This window comes from Boleophthalmus pectinirostris, unplaced genomic scaffold (genome assembly GCF_026225935.1).
Source record: "Boleophthalmus pectinirostris isolate CB_2022bp ecotype Guang Dong unplaced genomic scaffold, ASM2622593v1 HiC_scaffold_14, whole genome shotgun sequence".
In the NCBI taxonomy this organism is placed as follows: Eukaryota; Metazoa; Chordata; class Actinopteri; order Gobiiformes; family Gobiidae; genus Boleophthalmus; species Boleophthalmus pectinirostris.
The window spans coordinates 26,822,568-26,850,155 of record NW_026571047.1 but is presented as its reverse complement, the minus strand read 5'-3'; the positions used below and the strand labels follow the sequence as shown (position 1 = coordinate 26,850,155).

General features: G+C 40.6%; 1 protein-coding gene across 1 annotated transcript in view; it reads left to right on the top strand.

Annotated features, from left to right (window-relative positions):
• Window positions 1-27,588, top strand: part of dock1 (dedicator of cytokinesis 1) — a 708,121-nt gene that overhangs the window by 204,324 nt on the left and 476,209 nt on the right. The window contains exon 23 of the mRNA XM_055150424.1: window positions 6,723-6,831. Coding sequence (XP_055006399.1) covers window positions 6,723-6,831 — 109 coding nt within the window. The remainder of the gene's footprint in view (window positions 1-6,722; window positions 6,832-27,588) is intronic.

Below are 27,588 nucleotides of genomic sequence, written 5' to 3'. Positions count from 1 at the left end.
GATCCCTGTAATCCTCAAGCCTAAACTGAGGCTGTGTCCTGGACAATGGAGCTCTGCAGACCAACAGCAGCAGTCAGGAGTTTGGTCACACACACACACACACACACACACACACACACACACACACACACACACACACACACACACACACACACACACACTGCAGCCCAAGTCCACTCTCCACCTGAATAATAATCATTTAGCCCAGTTCAACTAGTGCATCGGTGTTATGTAGTGCTTTTATACACCTGAGACTGTATAAAGAAGTGGACTAAGTGAATCTGAAGCAGTTATAGAGGCAAATTTGGAGCCGAGTTCCATATTAGGACTGGGAATTAACCCTTTCCACACCGACGGTATCGTATATACAATACCTGGGAACAGTGTTATTGTATTTGGATTACAGTTACTTTGTTGAAATAAATGGATTACACAGTGGTATTTTCCTGTTTTCACATTTTGGGCTAAACCCCCCACCACCACCACCTTTTTTTTTTTTCAGTAATTCCACTCATTGCCGGACACTAAACCCAGGTCTAAAACCAGGTCTAAACCAGGTCTAAATCAGGACTAAACCAGGACTAAAACCAGGTCTAAACCAGGTAAACCAAAAACTAAACCAAGACTAAACTAGAAAAGCACTCAGAGAGCGCAGACCTCCGCCAAGGACTACCCCCATTTTTATATAAATTGCGATAAAATCAGTCTTCTGGATCAGATCCGATCAGCCTTTTGGAATATGAAAGAGATCCCATGTCCCATCCCTGAGTCAAATTTCATGGGTTTGGTCAATAATTAACCGAGATATTGAGAAACAAAATTTTTGGCCCCATTTACCACAATGTTAACTAAAATTTCAAAGTGATCCAGAATCCAGGATTTCTTCCGGACACCCCCAAAATGAAATAGTTCTTCTTTTCACATTTCCAACAAATCCTGAAAATTTCATCAAAATCGGTCCATAACTTTTTGAGTTATGTTGCTAACAGACAAACAAACAAACACAAACAAACAAACCAAACGCGCAAAACATAACCCCCGGCGGAGGTAACCAGGTCTAAACAGGATTTAACAGGACTAAACCATGCTGTGTGGCCCATGTCTCCTCTTCTTCTATCAATACTATTTTTAATTTAGTTAAGTAAAGTTTGGGCTTTTTATTGTCTTTCAGCAGACAAAACTTCTTATGTGAAGATTTCCTCATCTTTGCTTCTCTACAAAAAATCAAGTAATCCAAAGTATTCAGATTACGTTACTCCCCTTAAGTAATTAATGGATTATGTTACAAACTACATTCTGGGGTATGTAATCTGTAATCTGTAGGGGAATACATTTTAGAAGTAACCTTCCCAACACTGCCTGGGAACATGTTTTATATAACCGTGCATAACTTTCTAACCATAAAAGATAGAAACTTACTTTTTTCACCTTGAAAAGCTGAGAGTTTCGGCTTTCCGAGCATATTCCGGCATTATCCTTCGTCGCACGCACGCTGTGTGATGAGGAAAAACAAGTGCCCAATAGGCGAGTTTCAGCTGACGTCATTGTTATTAAAAGCCCGCGTTGCATGGGAAATATTTTGGTCGGAAGCAAGAAACAGGATAGCGTCAAAACACAGTGCGTAACCTCGCGTATTTATCCCGATAATGGTAAATTCCTGCTGCATTATCGGATGCACAAATAGAAAGCACGGAAGAAGGAAAATGTCTTTTTCGTATTCTGAGTGAAAAGAACCGCTAACGGTGAATTAAACGGCTTTCAAACATCCGCAGAGCAAAGTAGAAGATCCTAACAAACCGTGGACTCAACAAGTTCAACAACACATCGAGACTCTTGGAGTTTTCATCTTTTCTGCTGTGAATGGCCCAGGAGTTTCCACCAAGTCATTTGTGATATCGCCCAAGTGAATATTTGTCCAGGTAGTTGGCGATTCTGACCAGAAATTTGGTTTGGTCCAACTTTTGTCGGGGTTGAAAAGGGTGATTTGGCTCCATCGATGCTTATGACCAATTTCTGGTCAAATGGTCTTCGGTCCTCTGCCGTTAGAGTGGATAAATAACCGGGATCAATACCCTTTATGTACTTTCTCGCTCCGTCCGTCATGTTGAATTAGTGTTTCTTGCCGCCGACTAAAATAACTCCCAGCATGCAACACGCGCTTTTGTCAACAATGAAACTCGCCTATAGGGACTTTGTTTTCCGCCAAACACATGTGCTCCATCCATTTTGATTGGCCCAAACTTTGCCAAAGAGTGTAGTGAGTCAAGATGGTCGATGCTCTGAGCGTCTGTGTTCGTAACAACTGAAAAAGCCTATTTGAGTGCAGTTATTTCTCAAATAAACGGCAAATTACACATCTTTGTCTGCGTAATTGTACGTAAATGTTATAAACGCCATGGAAATGCAGGAACTGTTTCCATGACTGGCACCAGGAAAGTCATGGGGTGACTGCAGTTTTTTTGTTTTGAGGCAATATGGATATTTTTAGTTTACTTTTTTATGTCCAGACAGTTGTTGTTATACATGTTTGCTGTGTGTTTTATATGAAAGAGAGTAAATTTTATTTCATCTATTTATTTATTTATTTTCATTTGTATTTCTGGTCCTATAGCTTTTATTACAACCATATGACACAACTACAGCAGCAGATTATAAAATAACAGAGTAGTGGAAAAAAAAAACATGTATAAGACTTCATTAGGGGCTAAAAGGGGGAGCAGCAAAATTAAGAAAAAGATCCAGGCAAAAACAGCAGATCATCTAGAGTGGGTTAATACAAATATTTTAAGACCAAAATGACGAGGCTCACAGCAGCTGTTACACAGAGAGGCGACAATTTCTCAATGCAAAGTGATTTGTAGCCAGAGTTGATGCAGCCTGAAGTGCCCCCATGCTCACTTTCTATCTGAAGAGATGCGATACAATTTCATATATTAAACAATCCCTCCTAGGACAGACTGACAGAAGCAAGCTGAGTGAAATGTTTTGCCTAAAAAAGACACAGCAGCAGCAGTGATGATTCAAGCAGGATTTGAACTAGAGATTGACTGATTTGTTTTCTTCATGGCCGATAAGCTGTGCCAATATTTTTGAGCCAATATGTGGGGGTGATTTTGATAGTTTTCCCTTAATTATCAAATTAGAATTTTGTACAAACTCTTCCACGACCTTGTTTGACTATAAATTGCTGTACAAAAGAGCTGTTTTGCTGTACATATCCGGTCTAAAGCAGGGGTGCTCAATACGTTGATCGCGATCTACCAGTCGATCGCCAAGGTCGTGTGGGTAGATCGCCGTGTCTCGTCTCGGACTCGCGTTTGGACTCGGTCTTGTCTCTCACTCAAGGTCTGACACTCAACAAATGCGATCAGATTTCATTCGGCCGCTGCTGTTGGTAATAAACTTGTAGCGGGGTGCAGGAGCGTGTGGGGCGTCTCAGTGCAGCCTGTGCGCTCATTTGAAACCCGCGGAGACTCTACGGCATCACAAACACACACGCTCCCTATGCACGGCTCGTCTGCAACAGCGTGTGCCCTCGTGTACCAGCGTGCATCACAGGGCAGGTTCAACTTCCTAAACATCTGACCTGTCCATCTGCCTCACGTCAGCACGCCGCCCCTCGCCTTTTCACGCTCTCGCTCCTTCCTGCGTACAGCGAACACAAGCCCCTCCCACAGTGCAGCTGATTAGAAGAGCAAGACCAAACGTGAAGCAAAAACGAGTCTAAATTTGTGTTACAGTGTTGGCACAAAGCAGGTCTACAGCATAGAGCGGATCTACAGAACAGACCTACTGCCACATTTGGCTGAAGTTTGCCTAACAAAAGTGCACAAATGCCTCTGTGTTTGTCACGATGTGCGTTTGGTTTGGTAAACGTGCAAAAACTGGTAAATATCACAGCAAAACCAGAAAAGAATGCAACTCCAGTTTGGAACTTTAAAAAACAGGTTTAAAAATCTTCCTTCACTTTTTTCACAGTTTTGTGTAAAGTGCCAGAGGAAGTTCTCTTAAAGAAGAGGTTCTCAAACTGTGGGTTAGGGTCCTAAAAAGGGGCACAGAGTGTTTCAGTGCAGTTTGCTTAACTTTGTATTAGGTAGATCATTGTGACTTGGTCATTTTGTAAGTAGCTCACATGCTGAAAAAGTGTGAGCACCTCTGGTCTAAAGTCTTTAAATAAGCTTTATACATGTACCAAAATATCGGCCACTGTTGGAGATTAAAGGACAATATCTGATACGCTAAAAAGTGCAAATATCGGGCAACTGATAAATCGATCTATATCTAATTTGTTCTGCTGATGCTCCCTGTTTAGGCGTCAAAATTGGCTCAGTTTTTTCAGTTTCAATCTTGAAGAAAATGCTTTTTAAATTGCATCTGTACCAGTGGATCGCTGACAAAAACGCGTTCTTTTATGTTCTAATCCCTGTATGTTTTGGCGTATATGTAATTACAGCACAGTGCAGACCGAGCAGCTCATTTACAGTTAATTCTGTTTGAGCAAGAGGGATAAAGAGCATTTGCATTTAGGAGGATTATAACTAAACCACACACTGCGCTTCTATGCATCTGAAATACTCTGATTTTCAACAATAGAAGTGAGCTTATGTGACACTTGTTTTTGAAAACCTTTAGAGGATACAAAGCCAGTGAGCTGTTTCCGTGTAACAATTTGCATTTTTTATTAATTCTCCATATTTTTTTTGCACTCTTGACAATGCTGGCAGGTGCGCGGGGATCTTGTCACGTTGTTTTAAATTGTAATCAAGTTGGCAGTGGGAAGGATGTCCGCGCGGATTCATCCAAGTCCATTTGCATTGGCTCCGTCGGTTGGCTGAGTTTTCAATCATTTAACACAGAAGCTCCACAAACTCCAGTCCAGCGATGTGCAAATTTGAATTCACACGTCAAGGGCCGTCTCTGAATGAGTGTTTACTCGATCAGAACTGAGACAAAAGCTTCAGCTACATCAAAACTCGGGGCTAAAATGGGACTGAACCAGCGCTGAACCGTGACTAAACAGGAGTACTAGTTTTTGAGAGTAAACCAGGTCTAAACCGAGGTAAGGCAAAGGCTAAACTAGTTCTTAAAGGTCCTATATTATGCAAAACTGACTCCTGTGAGCTTTTAGTTATGTTATAATGTTGTTACCGCCTCAAAACAAAGCTGGAGTTGTGTTTTCTTTCGTTCAGACATGTTTGACTAACACTTTATTAGCATTGTATTTTTCGGACTATAAGTTGCTCCGGAGTTTAAGCCGCACCAGCCAAAAAATGTGTATTGAAGAAGAAAAAAACAAATATAAGTCGCACTTTTTGAGGGACATTTATTTGATCAAATCAGAGACCAGGAACCGACATTTCATCGTGAAAGTCAAGTTATAGTAAAAACAACAGAACAGAGAACAACAGACTTTTAACGTCACACATGAACAGTTCTTCAGATAAACTATAACATAAAAAACAGAACAGAACAAGTTTAACAAACTCTCCATCTCACTCCAAATCACTAAATCCATCCAATTCTTCATCCTCGGTGTCACTTCTGAGCAACTCCACGACCCTAAACAGAGCGCCGCTTCCTCTTCTGTGTCGCTGTCGTCAGACTCAGCATCAGTTCCAGTTAGTTTTATTCCGGTCTTTCTGAATCCTGACAGGATGGTTTCGGTGTCACTGAAGTCCAGAATTTGTCGATTCATCCAGTGACTTCCAGAAAAGTTGCATGGTGCATCCTCCCGGTGTCACAAATTTCTTTCTCACTCCAAACTTTCTTTCTGCTGCTCGATTACCATTTTCAGCTGAATATTTCGCTACTTGCAGCTTGTAATCTGCAAAATATGATTTTCTTTTTGGGGCATTCGTGTTCAGTCTTCTCAGTGTCTTTATAAGTTTGTTTAAATGTTTAATTTTCAGTGGTACAGAAGTAATGCTGCGATCGACTGACATGATACAGACAGGACAGAGGCTCTTTCTGCAGGAGACATGCGCAGTAGAGCCAAGTGACAGTGGTGCAGGAGGAACAGGAGCAGCAGATACTGACACACAAGACTAGAGCCTCTCACAGCTTCAGTGTGAAAAGTTTAATACATAACTCGCACCGGAGTGTAAGCTGCAGGAAACACCCAAAGCGATTTAAAGTCTGAAAAATATTAGGTTAGGTTCGGTCGCTTTATTCGTACCTGTAGGTAAATTTGCTTTGCAGATTTGAGAGGCTGGCCCCACATTGCACACTTCATTCATCCACAAAACACGTATAAAAACACAATTACAAAAAAATAAAGTGTTACAGAGCTCCAGTGCTGAATGGTCTGTTCCATAAACAATTAGTTAAATTCATCCATCACGCTTGGCTAAAATCACAATAAATATTAAATCCGGTAGTCTGTTTACGTCTACAAAGCTCCAAATGCTCAGTTCCACCTTGTGATGTCATTAAGTGGTAGTTTTGACCTCATTTGAACAGCATTTCCCTTTAATACTGTTGCATGACCTTAAGTTGTTTCTTTTTTTAGTATTTTTGTTTTGCTTTTTGTTCAGTTGGGATCGTCGCAGAAAGTAACATCTTATCTGAGGAGTGAAACAGCGTAAATGGGGCTAAAACAATAGCTGTAACTTCAAAATTTGGCAAATCCAGGGCTGAAATGAAACATGTAAACATTTATATATGCAGTCTATTTTGCCAGTATTGTAATTCTCTCTCTCTTTCTTTCTCTCCCTCTTTTCCAGACTGTATGAAAACAAAGGAGAGGCAGACTTCATGGAGTCCTTACGTAACCTCTTCACATCTTTTAACAACATGATGAACAGCTGCTCGGAGAACACTGGCATGGTCAAGGTGAGTGCATCTCTCTGTTTGCTTTCTCTGCTTTCACTCTATCCATCCTCTATCTCTCCCTCTTTCTCTGCTTTATCTCCATCCCTCTATTTGTCACTTTCTCTCCTCCTCTGCATTGCTCCTTTATCCCCTTCTCTCTCACACTCTCCTTTTTTTTTTTTGTCTCCCCCCTCTCCATTTCACTTCCTCCTCCCTCCCTCTCTCTCTTCTCTCCCCTTCTCTCCTCCCACTCTCTTCTCTCTCTCACTCCCTACTTCCCCCTCTCTCCTTTCTTCCTACCTCTACCTTCTCTCTCTTCGTTTCTCTTTCTTTCTTCCCTGTCTCTTCCTCCCTTCCTCTCCCCTCTCCGTCTTTTCCTCCCTCCCTCTGTCTCCTCTTTCTCCCTCTCTTCTCTTCTCTTCCTTCCTCTCTTCTCTCTCTCTCCCTCTCTTGTCTCTCTTTCTCCCCTCTCCCTCCCTCCCTCTTTCCCTCCCTCCATCTCTTCTCTCCTCCCTCTCTGTTTTCCCTCTTTCTCTCCCTCTCTTTTCCTCTTCTCTTCCTCACTCTATCTCTCCTCTCTCCCTTTATCTCTTCTCTTTCCCTCCCTCTCCCTTCCTCTCTCCTCTCCATTGCTCTCTCCCTCCCTCTCTCTGGTCTCCTTTCTTCACTCCCTCTCTCTATTCTCCCTCCCTTCCTCCATCCCTCTATCTCCTTTCTTCCTTTCCCCCCTCTCTACCCTCCCTTCCTTCCTCTCTCCTCTCCGTCTTTTCCCTCCCTCCCTCTATCTCCTCTCTCTCCCTTTCTGCCTGTCTTTTCCTCTCCTTCCCTCTCTTCTCTCCCTCTCTCTATCTCTCCTCTCTCCCTTTATCCCCTCTCCCTCCCTCCATCTCTTCCCTCTCCTTCCCTCCTCTTTTCTCTCCCTCCATCTCTTCTCCCTCATAACTCTCTCTTTTTCCCTCCCTCCCTTGTTCTCTCCCTCTCTCCCTTCCTCACTCTCTCTCTATTCTCCCTTCTTTCTCCCTCCACGTTTCTCTCCCTCTCTCCCTTTCTACCTTCCTCTCTCCCTCCCTCCCTCTCCCTGTCTTCTCTTCCTTCCTCTCTTCTCTCCCCCTCTCTATCTTCTCTCTCCCCCTCTCTTTTCCTCTCCTTCCCTCTCTATCTCCTCCCTCTCTCTTCTATCTCTCCTCTCTCCTTTCCCCTCTCCCTCTCTCCCTCTCCTCTCCCTCTCTCTCCATCCTCTCTTCTCTCTCCTTCCTCCTCTCTCTCCTCTCTCTCTCTCTCTTCTCTCTTCTCCTCTCTCTCTCTCTCTCTCCCTCTCCTCCCCTCTCCCCCTCCATCTCTTCTCCCTCATCTCTCTCTTTTCTCCCTCCTCTCCCTTCCTCACTCTCTCTCTATTCTCCTTCTTTCTCCCTCCATGTTCTCTCCTCTCCCTCTCTCCCTCCCTGTCTCTCTCTTCCTTCCTCTCTCTCTCTCCCCCTCTCTATCCCCTCTCTCCCCTCTCTCTCCTCTCCTTCTCTCTCTCTCTCTCCTCCTCTCTCTCTCTCTCCTCTCTCTTTATCCTCTCCCTCCCTCCCTCCCTCCCTCCATCTCTCTCTCTCTCCTCCTTCTCTCCCTCCCTTCTCCCTCCCTCTCTCTCCTCTCTCTCTTTCTCCCTCCCTCCTCCTCTCCCTCTCTCTCCTCTCTCTCCCTCTCTCTCCTCTCTCTCTCTCTCTCCCCTCTCTTTCTCCCTCCGTTCTCTCCCTCCTCTCCCTCTCTCTCCTTCCTCTCTCTCCCTCCCTCTCTCCTCTCCTCCCCTCTCTCTCTTTCTCTCCTCTCTTCTCTCCCCTCTCTCTCTCTCCTCCTCTCTCCCTCTCTCCTCTCCTCCCTCTCTCTCTCCCTCCCTCCTCTCTCTCTCTCCTCCCTCTCTCTCTCCCTCTCTCCTCTCTCTCTCTCTCTCTCCTTCTCTCTCTCTCTCTCTCCCTCTCTCTCTCTCTCGTCTCTCTCTCCCTCCCTCTCTCTCTCTCCGTCTCTCTCCCTCCGTCTCTCTCTCTCCTCCGTCTCTCTCCCTCTCTCTCCTCTCCGTCTCTCTCCCTCTCTCTCTCTCTCTCTCTCTCTCCTCTCTCTCCTCTCTCCTCCGTCTCCCTCCCTCTCTCTCCTCCTCCGGTGTTAGAGTAAACAGCGGATGGCAGGATGAAGGCTGTAGTAAATACAATCTGTTGTGATTCCTCTTTGGCTGAAAACACTTCCTCCTCTCACACGTCTCGCTCGCTCCACCATCAGCTCCTATTATGTGTCACTTTTAGATGGAGCCAGTGTTCGCTGCTTTGACTCATCGTTTTGTTTTGTTCCGTACCGGTTTTTCTCCTCGCTTTTGCCAGTTCAGATAAATAAATACAATAAAATATAACAGGATTTTATTTGGTGATTTTGAAAGTAGAAATTAACTTATCATGGCAGTTCTCAAAAGTCATTTCCTGGGGGTCGTCTCTGCTTACTCCTGTCTAGATGTTATCGCTTTGCCTCGAATGTTCCGCAGTGTGGCATTAAAGGGCCCATGTTACGCTGTTTTCTGATCTGTTTTAATGCAGTTTCTTCATAAAAAAACAGACCTGGAGTTGTGTTTTGTTTCATTCACACATGTTTAACACACAAACCCTGCATATTTAGGTTCTTCTCTCAAACTGAAAATGCTCTAAACCACCTTGTGATGTCATGTGGTAATACAAGAAGTGCTCCATTGTGTTTTTAAAGTCCATACACCATCACTTTATAAAAATATAAAATTCAGGGCCAACGCTTGCGGGTAAAAACGACAAAATATTTTATCGGAAGTGGCTTTTGTTTAGACGATGATGGCGTTTTTGGGGCTTAAAAACGCAAAAATCTGAAACCATTCTCTAGAGTGGAAAAGTTGAATATTCTCCGTCGCAGCGTTTCCGTCTACACTGCCCAAGACGCAAAACTCTGGTCAGATCTGCTCACGTCGCGTACGCATTTACGTCACATACATACAGTACAAAAGAAGAAACCTGGCATGCATAGTCACTCGAATTCCACACACTTTTGCGTCACCGTGTGCACGCAGATTTCCTCCCGAAAACGCTCGTCTAAACGCGGAATAAAAAGTGAAGACGCGACGCCACTTTTGCGTCTTCTGTTCAGACCGTCATCATGTAAACGTAGCCTCAAATCCACTTTATTTATATACCACATTTTACAGACAAAGCTGTTCCCAAAGTGCTGCACAGAGATCATAAAATAAACACAACAAAAAGGTAAATTGCTAAAAAAAAAATTATCATACCAGTCCTAAAACATTAAAAACTAGTAAAAACCAAATTAAAGCAAAAACCGCTAGAAACATTTGAATCATTTCAGACCTGGAATTACCAAAATATATCTTCTAAACAAAAGGTAAAACTAACACTTCAAGACATAAGGTCTCGTCTTAGGCCCCGAGAGCTGGAACTGGTCCTCACACCTCGGACCTACTGATCAAAATGTAAAAGGCAGCTGTTCATTTCAAAACTACCACTTCATGACATCACAAGTTTGAACAGAGCATTTTGAGCTTTTGAGATGTAGACAAACTAATAATAAATGATTTCTCAAACATGTGTGAATGAAACAAAACAAAACCCCAGGTGTGTTTTTGAAGAGGTAACAACATTATAACTTAAAGTCCATTTTGTGTAATACAGGACCTTTAAACCCATCTGCGTTTATTTAATTACAGGTGTTTTACTATTGATAAAAAACATGCATTACTGTGAGTGGGCTTGCCTCTCCACAGGTGCGACATGTAACTTGACCTGGTGAGGTTACCTGCTTCTTTCCATGGAAATAAATGAGTTTAATGCCATACTGTGAATCATTCCTAGCCAGGCTGGCACCACCTAGTTCCTCCGCTCAATTTAATTTCTCTCCAGCGACTAGATCAGGAATCAGAATACCATATTTTTTACGACTTACTTATTACGACTTCAGTAAACTACAAAGCCGCACCACCCACAGAACACGCAAACACACACGGAGCAGACAGCGACCGCACAACGAAAAACACCCACAGACACACTCATCACTCGAGGAACGGAACGGAGGAACGAACCGAAAAAGCGAGCGCAGTGTGCCACTTCTAGACACGACTGAACAACTGAGTCACTGCGAACACGCCGACAATCCGTTGGTCCCAGACAGCACCCTCCCTACACGCCACAACTGAACAAAGCCCAGAGTCACCGTGAACGCCACAAACAAAGTCCCACTGACCCATCCAACTGTTTCGTTTAAAGTCCGGTGCGGTTTATTTGTGAAAAAAGTTCGAAAATAGACCATTTAATGACAGTGCGCCTTATAATCCAGAGCGCTTAATAGCCCAGAAAATACGATACACTAGGCCAGGGGTGTCAAACTCATTTTGGTCCGGGGCCGTATCCAACCTACTTTGATCCCGAAGGGGCCGGATCAGAAAACTCATGTCATATAAACCCCAAAAAACAATAAGTTCAAATATTTGTGCAGAGAAATTCAAATCTATTACAGAAATCTTTTTTAATTGATGAACTCTTTCTTATTAATAATATTATAATATTATGAACAACCTGAAACTTTAAGAAAAATGTAATTTCAATAAAAGTTTTAACATGAACTTGTATGTAAATAGGAATAAGTACATTTTTCTTGTAAAATCCTGCACTCGGCTCCACTTTTCTCATGTTGGACATTTTCTGATGAGGGTGTCACGGTCAACAGTCAAAACGATCGTCCTTTAAGAGCGTTTGGAAAGAGACAAGTCTTTCATTTGTGCTGCTCTGGTGGGAGGGGGCCACGTACAGAGACGCTGGAGACGCTGCTGTGATAAACACCACAGAAAATTAACAATATTTTAATAGAAAATATAATTAAAATATTTTAGCAGAAAATCACCCAAGGGCCACATTAAAGGACTTGGAGGGCTGGATCTGGCCCCCGGGCCTTATGTTTGACACCTGTGCACTAGGCGATTCGCAAGAGCCGTGGAAGTTGTAGACCCCCTACCGAACTGATTCTAATGCTTCGAGGTCAAACGGTTCCCATGAAATTAATCAGGCTACAACATTCCAGGCAAAGCAATAACATTCTCACGGGAACAGGCAGATTACATTGTGCCCCTTTAATATTGCTGGTGTAAAAATAGCTTAACTAGTATCTCTTTGTCTGACACTTGTTCATGTTTACTTAATATTATCACAAATAATTAAACTTAACTTATAAATAATGGAGTTGCGTCTTCCACTTTGCAGTGAAATGCGGTTGAGGCTTTGAAAGTTTGCCTCGAATTTTCAGATCCAAAACAAAACACAAGACGTCCAATCGCCACATTACGGAGGCTTCTGTTGCCATGACAGTTAAATGCTATAAAGTTTGAGTCTATACGTGCTGCTTTCTCTTCTTATCGTGTTATTTGTTCGTCGTATCTTTGTACTTTGTCCATGTATTTTGTGTGTTTCCTCACTCTGTCCTTCTGCTCTGTGTCCTGTGTCTCTTCCTCTGTCTCTCTCCTCTTTAGCTCCTCCTCAAGGTATTTACTGCTCTGTGTTTGGCTTTTCCTCTCCCTGCATCACTAACTTTGTGTTCAGATCACTAAAATAATAATATTACTTACAACTAAAAAGCCTAAAGCAGTGGTCACCAACCTTTTTAAGCCAAAGATCTAAACGCTTGATCTGAGAAAACGGCAAGATCTACCAACATGAATGGAAATAACGACAACAAAATTGATCATGTTTATAGTTCCAGACCGCTTTACAGTATTTTTGCAATCTCGTAATATTTAACTTAAAGGTTGTATAGAGGATTTTTTAAGGGAAGAGAACTACAGCAACAGTCCTTGTGCGCTTTCAGAATTAGTTGAAGTGACCTGTCTAGAAGTAATTTAGCGACCGACGTGTCAGTTTTTAGACTTCGTCTGCTTCAGTCGCGCGATCGCTGGAAGGAATCTCCAAGAATCACCTCAGTTTGGTTTTGCTCCTTTTCGCCTTCTTCTCTTCTTCTTTCAGCGACCTAAAAAACCGACTTTCATTTGTGGCGAACTGGTCATGGATTCTCGTCCGCCGTCGCGACAAACTTTATGCGAAATGTGAGGAAGCGACACTAGTCACTTACACTAGGGAGTTTGATTGACAACCTAACAGCCAATAGAAAATGAGGGAGCTTCATTCTCTATTGGCTGATGTTTATCTGGCCTCATCACATCCACAGTTGATAGATTTTTGTTCTTTATTTTTTTGGTCATCATAATTACAAGGCCTGCGTCTCTGTAATGGTATTTTAAACTTTCATTGACAATTTGAAACTAAAAAAAAAAATCCTCCATACAACCTTTAAGGAACACTCGTTAGAGAAAGACAGTTTTGGTAATTTAACTGTTTTCTGGGGACTAAAACGCTCACTGCAAGAAAAAAAAAGTGTAATTACAATACATGCATCACGAATTTCAGACTTCCAGTCATCGTGTCTAAGAAATCATCCCGAGTTTGCGACGAACATTTTGTATGTGGAGCGCCATCAAAGCAAACCCTGATCCCTCGCTCAAACTTGTTTACTGCAAAGGCAGTAGAAACAACCAAAATAGTGCAAATTTGACCACTAAACAGCATTAATTCTATCAAAAGTGTTAATGAGAGAAGTTCTATTATCAAACTCATGTGTGTTGTGGCTGAGACTGAATTTCCTCCGATAATGCTTTGAAGTTTACTTTATAGTTGCCGACAGCTAATATGAGACAATCTGTGAGGTGCCTATCAGTCAGACTGTTTCTGTGCTTGGATTTAATGATTTTCATTTGTGAAAAGGCCACCTCACACAGATGAGTTGAACCAAAGTAAGCACTCACTTTCAATGCATATTTAGTAAGACGAGGAAACCCCACACACCAAATGGTAACATACATGCGGTGGTCATGTACCTCCGCTCAATTTAATTTCTCTCCAGCGACTAGGTCAGGAATGAGAATACACTAGACGGTTTGCAAGAACCCGGAAGTTGTAGATCGTGCACTGGCCAATCAGTGAAGAGCTGTGAAGCCATGACGTCAAACTCAAGCGTCTGTCTGTGTCCCTTCTGTGGTTCAGCACAACAGTAAACAAAGCGGTCGAGATCGATGTAGACGAAGACAGACATTCTGTGTTGGCAACGATTCCCGAGATCGAGCATTTAAAGCTAGAACAAAGAGAATGTTTGGTGAATTTTATCAAGGGGAAAGACGTTATTGCCCTTCTTGCTACGGGATTTGGCACATTACATACGTCACAACCAAACAGCAGCGATTGGTTAAATAAAAAGTACCTGCCTACCGTCGAGCGAACGAATCCTATGCTGCGAGGTCAGGTTTCCACAAAGTGAAAATGGCTGATGAATCAGGCTTCCAAAAAACACCCTATTCAGGAAAAGGTGCTGGCGAATTTCAAATTGCTGTAAATTTTAAGGTACTGCATCTGCATAAATGTTCAAATAAACCTAAAATTTTGCATGATGTATCCTGACACATAGGGGAAACTTGCAGAAAAAAATATTCTGGGTCTTGCTTCCTTTGACTGTAAACCTTTCTATTGTCAAGAAGACCAAACCAGCCAACTTACAGGTCAGATCTGTAGAGATTTTAGGTATTTTTGAGCTATAAAACCAACTGTAATTAAATAAATGTAAGGTAGAACAATGACATCGCCATAGAAACATGAATGTGACAGACCCACAATCAAAAAAAGTTACACAACGCACCTTTAACTTCAGGATATTTTAATCTATTTTCAAAAAGTGTGAATCACCCACAGCCCTGACATAATAACCTCAAAAGCTCTAACTACTCCAAACTATTTCTAACTTTTAAAAAAAAAAGTTCCGTGGTAGCTTTAAGCGGCTGCCGCGTGCTGTACTTTCCCTATGCCTTCAGAGATGACATAATCTCAGAGCCCATGAACCTGAGCCGACCCAGATCAGCGCACGGACATAAGGAGCACAGGACTCCATTACAGAGCAGGTGCTGTGTAATTGGAGCGATATTACCTTTAATGGCAGGAAATTAAAAACTGATCTTTAGGAACGGGCAGAAAGGACAGAAAAGTGCACGTGTGTAGGATAATACTGCGTCAGGTATAAGAGTGTAAGTACTATAACATTAAATGGTAATAATGTAATGGCACAACTGTGAAAATAATGACACTTTTATTCCTTAAAGAGCCTACGTTTTAATGTCGTTTCCTCATCACAAACAGACCTGGAGTTGTGTTTTTTTTGTTTCATTCACACAAACGATGTACATTTAGTTTTGCTCTCAAACAGAAATGCTCCTTGTGATGTCATGTGGTGATACAGGAAGTGCTCCTCTGTATTTTTACACACCTTCACTAGAATAATTTGGATGATTTCAGCCCCTGGAATTTGCCGAATCTCTATTGAACAAAAGGCAGAGGCGGCGCTACCATTGGGCAACAGTGGGCAGCCGCTTAGGGCCCCCGAACCTAGGGGGGCCCCCAACCAATTGCCCTCAGTGTCACTAATGGACGAGGCCTCAGAGCAATTTGATTTTCTCTCAATATGACATTAAATTAGAGTAGTTTTACTTTTAAACAACAAAACACCATCAAAATATTATCTGATTATCAAATCCATTTTAACTGTCAAAGCATCTGCCCTTTCATGTTAGAATGGACTCGTCAGATTGACCCTGATTTGAACATGACCACAGCAGAATCATAGTCATTATCATATATAATAGATGTAAACAAAAATGTAATTGTACTAGCAAAACAATAAATAAAAAAACAACATTACGCTCTGCTTATCTAATAGGCTACCAAATAGGAGGGTTTCAGTCACGTGATCACGATGACGCACGAATTTCAGGTGGAGGGCAGGAAGTGAAGACAAACACGACAAACACGGCTCTGGAGAACACAGATATGGAGAAGAGTTCTTATTGTAAGGATTTAGAGCCAGTAGCGAGGCAAAAGTACGAGCAGTTAGTCGACAAATATATTGGACGTGACCCCGATCTGATGAAAATGAGGGAATTTTCGACCGAAGTAAAAGATTTGCCGACAATCGAGGCAGTGGATATCATGAACTACCTAGTTCTCCAGACATTCTTCTACACCAGACAACAGATGAAGGCGTACAAAAGTTTGGAGGCATGTAACTTTTTTTGTCAGTGGATGGGTCCACAACCTCGGTGCAAAATGCCTATGTGATGATTATCGTTTGGTCTTCGCCGGGGTGAGTGTTTCTCTTATTTTATGTGTATAGACCATTATGGAAAAAAACTGCAGCGTATCGGCAGTAACCGCTATCCAAACTATTTAATGTCAACAAACGTCATTAGCTGCTAGTTGTTAATCATTCGTTAATGTTTAGGTCAACCACAAAAAACAATTTAGCTTTGTAACAAACCTTTGACGAAGTGGTCACTGCAGACACGAGCATTTGCGGATTCTGCTCCTCCCGACCGCAAACATAGGCTTGTAATCCACTTTTTACGGCGTTGTTCTGTCAGCTTTTCCCATTTCTGACCTTTGTGGACGACTATCTTCGGTACTTCCGTAAACTACACAACACATCTGCATTTTCCAGACAAAGACGTAACAGCTTCCTTCCAGTCAGTTCACTTCCTGCCCTCCATCTGATTTCGTGCACTGTGACGTCACGTGAAACCCAGTTATTAGACAAGTTTCCAATTCACCCTAATTCAAATAAAGATTTGAAAATCTCATGAACAACAGGAAAAAAGAAATAAATATTAATTAGATCACCATGTTACCTTTTATTGTAACATGATGATCTAAAAAACACTTGTTTAATGTTTAATTAGTTTCACTGTGGTGTTTGACAGTCTGAGTCTCCCCTCCCTTTGCTCTCTGCACTAAGCCACTCCCCCTTCAGAGCGCTATCACATTAGAGTCAGTGTGCATGTTGCTAATGAAACTACTGCACATCGCATCAGGTTTGTGAAGTTACAGTGCATTGTTTTGTATCATGTTTTCATATATCTGCGGAGAATTGTGACAGAGGCTTGGACAGAATCTTACCGCTGACCATAAAGAGGGTCTGAATAGGTAGTGATCACTAAATTACTCAAACAGAACTATAGAACTATACAGCCATACGGGATCACTGAAACATACATGGACCCATATTGATTATTTTCACAGTTAAATTGCTTTCACTACGTCTTATCAATCTGCTTCACGGCCGTGTATATAACCATATTGTTCTGACCCATTTAAACCTGGGAGAGCTCATCCAATTAGAAGACCTATTCCAGTCCTTTTAAAACGAACATGGAAAACTCATTTCTGCACAAGATTGGATTTTACGAGCATACAGTATTTTACATTATTTTACATCAGTAATTATTGAACACCCATAATAAAGAGTAAAAACAAATATTTAAAAGCACGATGTGTCAGCATAAATTTTACTTTTTTTTTTTCTTTGTTTCATTAAAGGTGCACTGTGTAACTTTTCGGTTGCTGGTCCATCACCTCCCCGTTTCTATGGAGATGTCATTGCTCTGTCTAGAATGTTCCACAGTGTGACATTAAACAGCTCTACTTTACATTTATTCAGTTACAGGTGGTTTTACAGCTCAAAAATACCTAGAAAAACAGACGTTCTGACTGTGAGCGGGGTCGCCTCTCCACAGATCTGACCTGTAACTTGGTCTGGTTTGATTTCCGTGAAGATAGAAAGGTTTAATGCCATACTGTGAAACATTCCAGACAAATGAATAACGTCTCCATGAAGAAAAAGCATCTGACGGACCCTCCACCAGAAAAGTTACACAATGCAGCTTTAAAGAGAGGACATGATTCAGCAAATTCAACCTTTTGGAGTTTTTTTTTTTTTTTTTGGCAGCAGGTCACTGTAGCTCCTCAAAACTTCCTATCCAGACAATTTCCCTTGTGCCTCAATAAAGTTTATCAAAGTCTAAATAAGTTTTTCTACCGTGTTATAACGTTGTTCCCTCATTCAATACATGCCTGAAGAGGTTTTATATGTCATCCATATACCGTATTTTTCAGACTATAACGGCGCACTTAAAATCCTTTAATTTTCTCAAGAATCGACAGTGCGCCTTATGTATTAATTCTGATTGTGCTTATTGACCTCGAACCGATTTTTATTGGTACACGGAGCTCAAAAATCTGTCAGAATGTTTTAGTATGACTTTGGTAAACTACGAAGCCGCACCTCTTGATGGATTATCGGAGGATTACGGTACCGTAGTCAGGAGCCTTGATCGCATCAGCTCACAAGGAGCATGCTGTTTTTTTTTTTTTTTTCAGTTCTTATAGTTGATGAAAATTAGTCATGTGGTTTTAACTTTAGTTTCTGTAAAATATAAACAAATGTGTACAAAAAAACGTATCAGTCTCAAGTGCCGTCTGTTTGCCTTATAATCCGGTGCGCCTTTATAGACCGAAAAATACGGTATGTTTGAGTAATCTTGCGATCTCTCACAGGCCCTCTTCTAACTCCCCTTATTATATAGTTAGCAGTACAATGTTATCCAAAACTTAAACCACAAACTTATATCACCCATGCTGCCAGCACCTGCCAGGAAGTGCGCAATAGCATGCTAGTTGTTGCGATTATGTCAATGAGAAAACTCCACTTTGGTTTCTGAATACTGTGAGAGCTTTTACTACAGTGTATAATTAGGATGATTTGAGTGCATAAAGTAAGTGAGGAATAACTTTGGACCACTGCAAACTGTGAAAAATTTACAGAATTTGTGAATCAGTCCACCTTGTGATGTCATACAGTGGTAGTTTTCAAGTTAACACCGACCTTTTGTGCAGTAATAGAACCTTTTGTAGTAGTTTTAGTAATAGTTTTAGTACCTTTAGTAACAGCACCTTTAGTTCAATAATAGAAAGTAGTGAAAATTGACAATTCCAGAGCTGAAATTATCCAAATGATTCTAGTGAAGGTGTATGGAGTTTAAAAACACAGTGGAGCGCTTCCTTTAGAGCAGAACACAACCTAAATGAGCAGGATTTGTGTGTTTAACATGTGAGACAAAACATTTCCAGGTCTGTTTGTTAGATCAGAAAATAGTGCCAAACGGGCCCTTTAAAGGTTGTATGGAGGATTTTTTTTTTGTTTCAAACTGTCAGTGAAAGATTAAAATACCATTACAGAGACGCAGCAGCTTTGTAATTATGATGACCAAAAAAAAAAAAGAACGAAAATCTATCAACTGTGGACGTGTTGAGGCCAGATAAACATCAGCCAATAGAAAACGAGGCTCCCTCATTTTCTATTGGCTGTTAGGTTGTCAGTCAAACTCCCTAGTATAACTGATTCGTCGGAGCGCGGGGATTACGTGGTTTACACAGCGGTTCTTAGAGGCTTTTTCGAACTGTCGCTTCCTCGCATTTCGCACAAAGTTTGTCGCGACGGCGGACGAGAATCCACGACCGGTTCGTCGCAAAAGAAAGTCCGTTTTTGAGGTCGCTGAAAGAAGAAGAGAAGAGGAAAAGGAGCAAAGCCAAACTGAGGTGATTCTTGGAGACCTCGTCCAGCGATGGCGCGACCGAAGCAGACGAAGGATCTAAAAACTGATGCGTCGGTCGCTGAATTACTTCTAGACAGGTCACTTAAACAGTAATTCTGAATGCGCACAAGGACTGTCGCTGTATTTCTCTTCCCTTAAAAAAATCCTCCATACAACCTTTAACTAGTTCTGTTTTTCACGTTTTTAAAAGAGTAAAAAGCAGGTGTACAGTGCCTTTAAAAGAGAGCTGAGTCATTTTTGCTGTTCCGTTTGCCGAGCGTTTTACTTGTAACCTTTTCTTTTGTCAGTGGACCAAACTAATAATGACGAGCACATCCGCAGACAGGTGGGAGTTTGTCTATCTCTCGGAAAAATAAAGCCTCTAAAAGTCTCTTCAAAATGAATTTTCAGGCACCGAACGTCCGTCTACTTCAACTGTGTCTGATATTTGATACGGAGAAGACTTGGATCACTAGAAACGGCTCTGACGGATTCCCAAGGTTATCTGGGCATTTATACAGACTCAAAAATGCATAGTTTACCAAAGTACTTACTCCTAAACATCATAGGTCAACGTGTTAACTTTTATGGATTTGTTAGTACTTTTCAAGCTGTAGTCGCAGATCATTTCATTTCAGAAACATGAAAATAGAAAATACAGTTATTACTTACAAAAAACATACAGTATAACAGGTTTCAATTCCCTCTAGTGCAGGGGTGGGCAAACTAAGGCCCGGGGGCCATATGCGGCCCTTTCATCTTTTTAATCCGGCCCCCTGAACTTGAATAATAATAATCATTTTCAGTGTTTTAAAAGTCATTTCAATAAAAAGTAAATATTGTGGGACTTGAGAGACAGATATTTTGTTATAATGCTTTGTAATGATGTTTAAATATGGGATATTTCAATAACATGGGATATTTTTTTCTCTTATGAGATGGATTACCAAAAAACTCCATCCATTTGCTCCAGGTCCGGCCCTTACATCAAATTTTAGAGCCCTTTGTGGCCCACGAGTCAAAAAGTTTGCCCATCCCTGCTCTAGTGGTTTGATTCGTTTTTATTTCGAGTTTGTGCCAAGAGAGAAACAATAATCATATATACTACATATACATTGTAAACAACAGAAAAGCACATTTCTCGAAAAGGAGTGGGAGTTAGTTTAATTAAGAAACTAAAAAACTGGGCAAACTTTCTTCATGTTCCGAGCCTGTACATGTGGTAGAGGTCTGCGCAGGATAGAATTTTCCGCCCGCGGTTGCAAAGAATTATAATTTTCATTCCCGTTCTCGCCCACATCTGCAATATTTTGTACCACTCCTGCCCACAAATCCCGCAAGAAAAGATGGGGACGTTCGCTTTCTTATGCTCTATTTAACACGGAGAAGCAGAAAGGAATTGTCGAAAATGTGCGCGAGGTTAGACCACATCCGCAAGTTTAGGCTGCTTTAAATGTTTTTATCAATGCCAAAGAAAATATCCAGCGCAAATGATGTATGATTGGCTTACATGAATCATTTGTATATTTTACTTTACGCTCATATTTAGTTTGCGGGGCTGCAGTTTATCCTCCCATCTGCAATGAGCTTTTAAAATGTGTCCCATGCCGCACTGTTTTGTGTCGGTTGCATCAAGACATGGTATCAGGTATGATTTGAAATTGTGTTGTTTGACTTTCTTATTAAAGATCAGATATTACAGTATTTTCTGATATATTATAATGTTGTTTCCTCATAAAAAAATAAAAAAAATCTGTAGTTTTTTGATTCACACATGTTTAAAACACAAATCCTGCATATTTAGGCTGAGTTCTTCTCTCAGATAGAAAACACTGTTCCATCTTTTTGATGTCATGTGGTAATACAGGAAGAGCTCCGCTGTGTTTTTAAACTCCACACACCTTCACTAGAATCAATCATATATAATGTAAATCATATAATAATGTAGAATTACTTAAACATGCTTGAAGGTTTTTGAGGAGGTACCAACATTATAACATGCAGGGTTCCCACATTCATGGAAATCCTGGAAAAGTCATGGAAACTGAAAATGTAATTTTCCAGGCCTGGAAAAGTCATGGAATTTTGTAAATTCGATTAAAGCTTTGGAAAAGTCATGGAATTTTAGTATCTCTTTCACACAACTACAGCTTTTTGCTTTTTGTTAAGTTCTCATTAGACTATTATGATTATTTCTGAACGTTTGCGCCTTTTGTTTAAAAGAGACGACAATAAACGCACTGACAGTATTTTGGATGTTAAAAAAACTATAAAACCAAACCATAAGGTGAGTGGAAAGGGTTAACATTTCATATTTAGAAATAAAAGTCTGATCAATTCTACACATGTAGGTGCTGTACAGTCATGGAAAATTCACTTTAGGTCATGAAAAAGTCATGGAAAAGTTTTGAAATTTTGTCAGTGAAAAAGAGTGGGAACCCTAAACATGATTTAAAGCTCACAGGAATCCATTTTGCATCATATAGAATCTTTAAAAGTAAATTATAAAACACACACCACCTTGAAATAAATCTGTGTATCATTTTCGTTCATTTGTTTTTCAATATTAAACCAAAAAAAAAAACAACGAAAAGACAACAGTTTTCTTCATTATTTGTCTCCAAAACCCAAATGAAAAAACAGGATAATGATTAGTTTTTTCAGTTTTTCGTTTGATTTTGTGTTTAAATGAAGAATGGAAAAAACAGATAACGACTGTTTCCTGTTTACGTGACTTCCGTGACTGCGATGCCGGATTTTTGCACCACGTACAGACTGAACCAGGACTGATCCAGGTCCGGGACCAGAGCGGTACTGGGACCGAGACCAGAGCGGGACCAGACCTGGAGCAGGGCAGACTCCGAGCCTTGACTCCGAGCCTTGATTCCGAGCCTTGATTCCGAGCCTTGATTCCGAGCCTCAGCTTCGACCTCCAGACCTGCCGTGGGCTCTGAGCCTCCGGTCTGGTCCCGGTCCCTGGTCTCGGTCTCAGTACCGGTCTGGTTCCGGTCTGGTCCTGGTCTGGTCCTGGACCTGGATCAGTCCTGGTTCAGTCCGTATGTGGTTGCAAAAGTCCGGCATCGCAGTCACGGAAGTCACGTAAATGGGAAACGGTCGTTATCCGTTTTTTCCATTCTTCATTTAAACACAAAATCGAGAACTGAAAAGATGAATCATTATCCGTTTTTTCATTTGGGTTTTGGAGACAAATAATGAAGAAAACTGTTGTTTTTTTCATTTTCTTATTTTTGGTTTTATATTGAAAAACAAATGAACGAATGATACACGGACTGAAATAGAACTAGTTTGGAATTTCTACCAATCTTATCAATCCTAACATGTAAATTTCCCTTTTCACGTATGAAACATTAAAATTCCTGTGTGTCCCTTCATTTGGCTCCACCTGTGTCTGTAATCACCGTCCTGAAGCAGACTGGCCCGGCCTCTAATGTGCAGATGTTGGATCAGCCCCTCCGTCTTGGCCACTGTTTACTCTGCTCATTTGGACAGAAGTGGCCCTCTCCATCTTTCCTGTTATAATGGGGAGATTATGTGTTCTGTCATATGGTGCCTACTGCTTTACATAATTAGGTGTAGTAGTTTTATTGACTGATTAATTGCGGTCTTTATTTTCAATTAATTACTGAGTAGAAATGTGATGTTTTAACAAAAACAGCAACAAAAATATTAAAAAATGAATAGGTTATAAGTGAAAATTAAACCTCATACCTCGTTATACTGCGTCTTAAAGGTGCATTGTGTAATTGTTTTGTCTAGAATGTTTCCCAGTATGATATTAAACATTTCTATCGTCATGGAGACCAAACCAGACGAAGTTACAGGTCAGATCTGTGGAGAGGGGACACTGCTCACAGTCAGAGAACCGGGTTTTGTAGGTATTTTTGAGCTATAAAACCATCTGTAATTGAATAAATGTAAAGTAGAGCTGTTTCCTTCTAATTTCCATAGAAACAAGCAGTTGACGGACCTCCAACTTAAAAGTTACATAATGCACCTTTAAATCATAAATCATAGGACATTTTTGAGTTGATTCAGCCTCAATATCATAAGTTAAATTCCCTGCTCTGAAAAATTGATGAATGTCTTTTCCTACACTTTGCTCTCATTTTACACTTCTTAAAAATACTGTTTACTGTGGTCCAAAGCAAGAAAAATATCTGATGAAGGCTTTTTTTTTTTTTTTTTCCGAAACGTTATTTAAAAATTAAAAAGCTTTTGGACATCAGCCATGTGAGTGTGCTATGATTTTTTTTCCCACTTCTTAAAAATAACCATGACCAGTAAATATTTTTAAATCCACCTGAAATGTGCAGTGTTGTGTTGTCATGAAACGATATCGAAATCTCTTGGTACGATATTATCACGATATGCATCTCACGGTACTATATTTATTGCGATATTTTGGAGAGGCTGATATAATTGTAGATAGGACACTTTTTTTGCTTTTAAAATACCTTGACAAGATTTTGAAGTGAATTATTTCCATCATAATCCCAAGAATTCATGTAAAAAACATATTTCTTTATGTTTGCACTGAAATGAATCATGGGATATGTAGTTTTTGATGGTCATGAGCTGTTGCTTCTATAAAACCATAAGGAACTTGTGATTCGATATATTGTGAGTAGGGATGGGCATTCGGTGAAATTTTCTTAATCGATCGTCGGAAGAATTAAAGATCGATTATCGATTAATCATTAACGTTTTTATATTAAAATTATCATCATTATTATTACTATCTGCACTACTAATCTGCATAAATAAATTCAACTTTACGACATATAAACCGTAACGACTCTAGAGCCACATCAATCCGTTTGAAATTATGATGTGTTTAATTCAGTTTTGCGCAACTCTCACAGAAACGAAACTTAAAACAGCATGGCTAATTTGCATAAACTAAGCGAAGATAAAACTACAGCTCTTGTGTCGCTGATGCGGTCAATTTCTGTCGGATTAAAAGACACGACTCAGTGGAATACAGGTTAGTGTGATCCAGTATTTGCATTTGTCAAAACCAGGACACCGTACGTTGGAGGTGAGGAGGTGGGGACTCGTCATCGACATTGCGCGACTCTCACCTGGCAAAACTTTTTCCCACTGGACACAGAAACATATGTGCTGCTTTATACACTGTGCACATGGACTCACACTTGTCCCGAACGGAAAGCGTGGAATTTCTTGTACAAGTCATTGTTGCACATCATTCATATTTGCACTTCAGTACGCTGCAGACTGACCGACTGTTTGTGTCTCGCTCCTTCTGAGTGCAGAGAGACACACGTACTGACCCTGTTTGGTCGCTCTACGCTACGCACAGCAACCTGCATTCGGTTTGTCGATTAAAATGAACGTAATCGATGAAATTCTTAATGATCAATTATCGATTAATCAACTAATCATGCCCATCCCTAATTGTGACAGTCTACGATATTATTTTGAGACTTTTGACGATGAGATATATATATCACGATATTTCTGTTATTGTTACATGCCTAGTTTTTACTGATAACAATTGTAATGCTGATTTATTTTAATTCCAAAAAGTTAGACATGATGGTCAAGTTGTTTCTGTTATAATTTGATGTTTTGATTCTAAAGATGATTCTTCAATCGGATAGCAGAATGAGCGTCACATGACTCTCTCATTTGTGTTGCCAGTTTCAAAGCTGAAATCCAGTTGGTTTAAATCTAAAATGCCTGTCTCTGATCTGAATGGGCACTACCTAAACCCCAGAACCTGCAGTCGATCATGAGTTCCCTCTATTTATAAGCTGTTATTGCTGTAAAACCGTGCATTTAAAGGTTGTATGGAGGATTTTTTTTTGTTTCAAACTGTCAGTCAAAGATTAAAACACCATTACAGAGACGCAGCAGCTTTGTAATTATGATGACCAAAAAAAAAAAAGGACAAAAATCTATCAACTGTGGACGTGTTGAGGCCAGATAAACATCAGCCAATAGAAAACGAGGCTCCCTCATTTTCTATTGGCTGTTAGGTTGTCAATCAAACTCCCTAGTGTAACTGACTCGTCGGAGCGCGGGGATTACGTGGTTTACGCAGGCGGTTCTTAGAGGCTTTTTTCGAACTGTCGGCTTCCTCGCATTTCGCACAAAGTTTGTCGCGACGGCGGACGAGAATCCACGACCGGTTCGCCACAAAGAAAGTCCGTTTTTGAGGTCGCTGAAAGAAGAAGAAAGGGGAAAAGGAGCAAAGCCAAACTGAGGTGATTCTTGGAGACCTCGTCCAGCGATGGCGCGACCGAAGCAGACGAAGGGTCTAAAAACTGACGCGTCGGTCGCTGAATTACTTCTAGACAGGTCACTTCAACAGTAATTCTGAATGCGCACAAGGACTGTCGCTGTATTTCTCTTCCCTTAAAAAAATCCTCTATACAACCTTTAAGTGAAGAAACTTGTAATTCGATATATTGTGACAGTCCACGATATTATTGTGAGACTTTTGACGATACAATATCACAATATTTCGGTTATTATTACATCTCTTTCAGATACTAATCAATATTAAAACTAGTATTGAAACTAGATTCTCGTTTGAGCAGGTATCGATACTAAAAAAGTCAGAAATGAAGAATTCTTGAATAGTTTTAGAAAGATCTTGAGCTGTATGAGAAGTGTAAGAGCACATAGTCGAGTAATATAAAAGAAAATGCTGTGATTTAATGTTGAAAATCACATTCTGTTGTCTAAATAAAGTGAGTTTTATTATCATTGTGGTATCAGAGTCAGTATATTCCTTAGTATCGAGTTTGAAATTTTAACATCGTGACAACACTTTATCTCTTTTTTCTTTGTCTCCATTTCACACTTTTAAACCGTGATCAGTTCATATTTTTCAATCCACCTGAATGTGTGGCGTGTGTGTCTGTACAAGTGTGTTTGTCAGTGTCTTTCTTGGACTAAATGCTTGTATTTTTAGTGAATTTATTTCCAAATTTTTCTTACTTTTCTCCTCTAACTAATATGTTTGCAACCAATAACTGATGCTACTGTGTGTTCTGTGTGCTGTGTCTTTCTAACGCCTTTGTTTACAAGAGGGCCATATTTTAAAAAGAAAAGCAATTATTGATGTGATTTAAAGGTGCACTAAGTAACTTTTCCTGGTAAGAATCCATGGAGCTATTGCTTTCCCTGGAATGTACCACAGTATGGCATTAAACCTGCTTATTATTTATTTAATTGTAGGTGTTTTTACAATAAAATACCTTGTAATCAGCCCACGTCTCCACAGATCAGACTTGTAAATTGATCTCCATGGAAATAGATAAGTTCAATGTCATACTGTGAAAAATTCCAGGCAAAGCAACAACTCCAATCTCCATGGTGATGGACCCTCCACTTGAAAAGTTACACAATGCACCTTTAAGCCTTTTAAGTAATATGTTATTTTAATTTTTGTACGATTTTCTTCCAACAACAACTTGGTATCTCTCACCATGGTTACAAACACGCTAATGTAGAATAAAGTGAATACCGTATTTTTCGGACTATAAGGCACACCTTAATTCATTAATTTTCTCAAACATTGACAGTGCACCTTATGTGTTAATTCTGGTTGTGCTTACTGACCTCGAACCGATTTTATGTGGTACATGGCGCTCAAAAATTTGTCAAAATGTTTTAGTACGACTTTGGTAAACTACGAAGCCGAACCACTTGATTAATTGTTAGAGCGTTACGGCTACTGCAGTCAGGAGCCTCGCAGAGTTTAGTCCGACAGAAGCTGAATCGCATCAGCGCACACGGAGCGAACACTTCCTTCAGAGCTTATAGTTTATGTAAATTAGCCATGTGGTTTTAAGTTTTGTTTGTGTAAAACGTAAACAAATGTGCACAAAGCTGCTTTAAACACATTATTACTCAATGTATATTTGAGTTCTCCTTGTAAGGTGTTTATATGATGACTGTCTGTACAGAAGACGCAAACGTGGCATCGCGTCTTCACTTTTTGTTGCGCGTTTTCAGGAGGAAATCTGCGTACAAGACGTGAGCAGATCTGACCAGAGTTTTGCGTCTTGGGCAGTGTAGACGGAAACTCTACGGTGGATCGTATTCAACTTTTCCACTCTGGAGGGTGGTTTCAGATTATAGCGTTTTTAAGCCCCAAAAACGCCGTCACCGTCTAAACTAAAGGCATTTCCGATAAAATATTTTGTGTTTTTTACCCACAAGCGTTCGCGTGTAAACAGGCCCTTAAATTGTGTGGAGGATTTTTTTTTTGT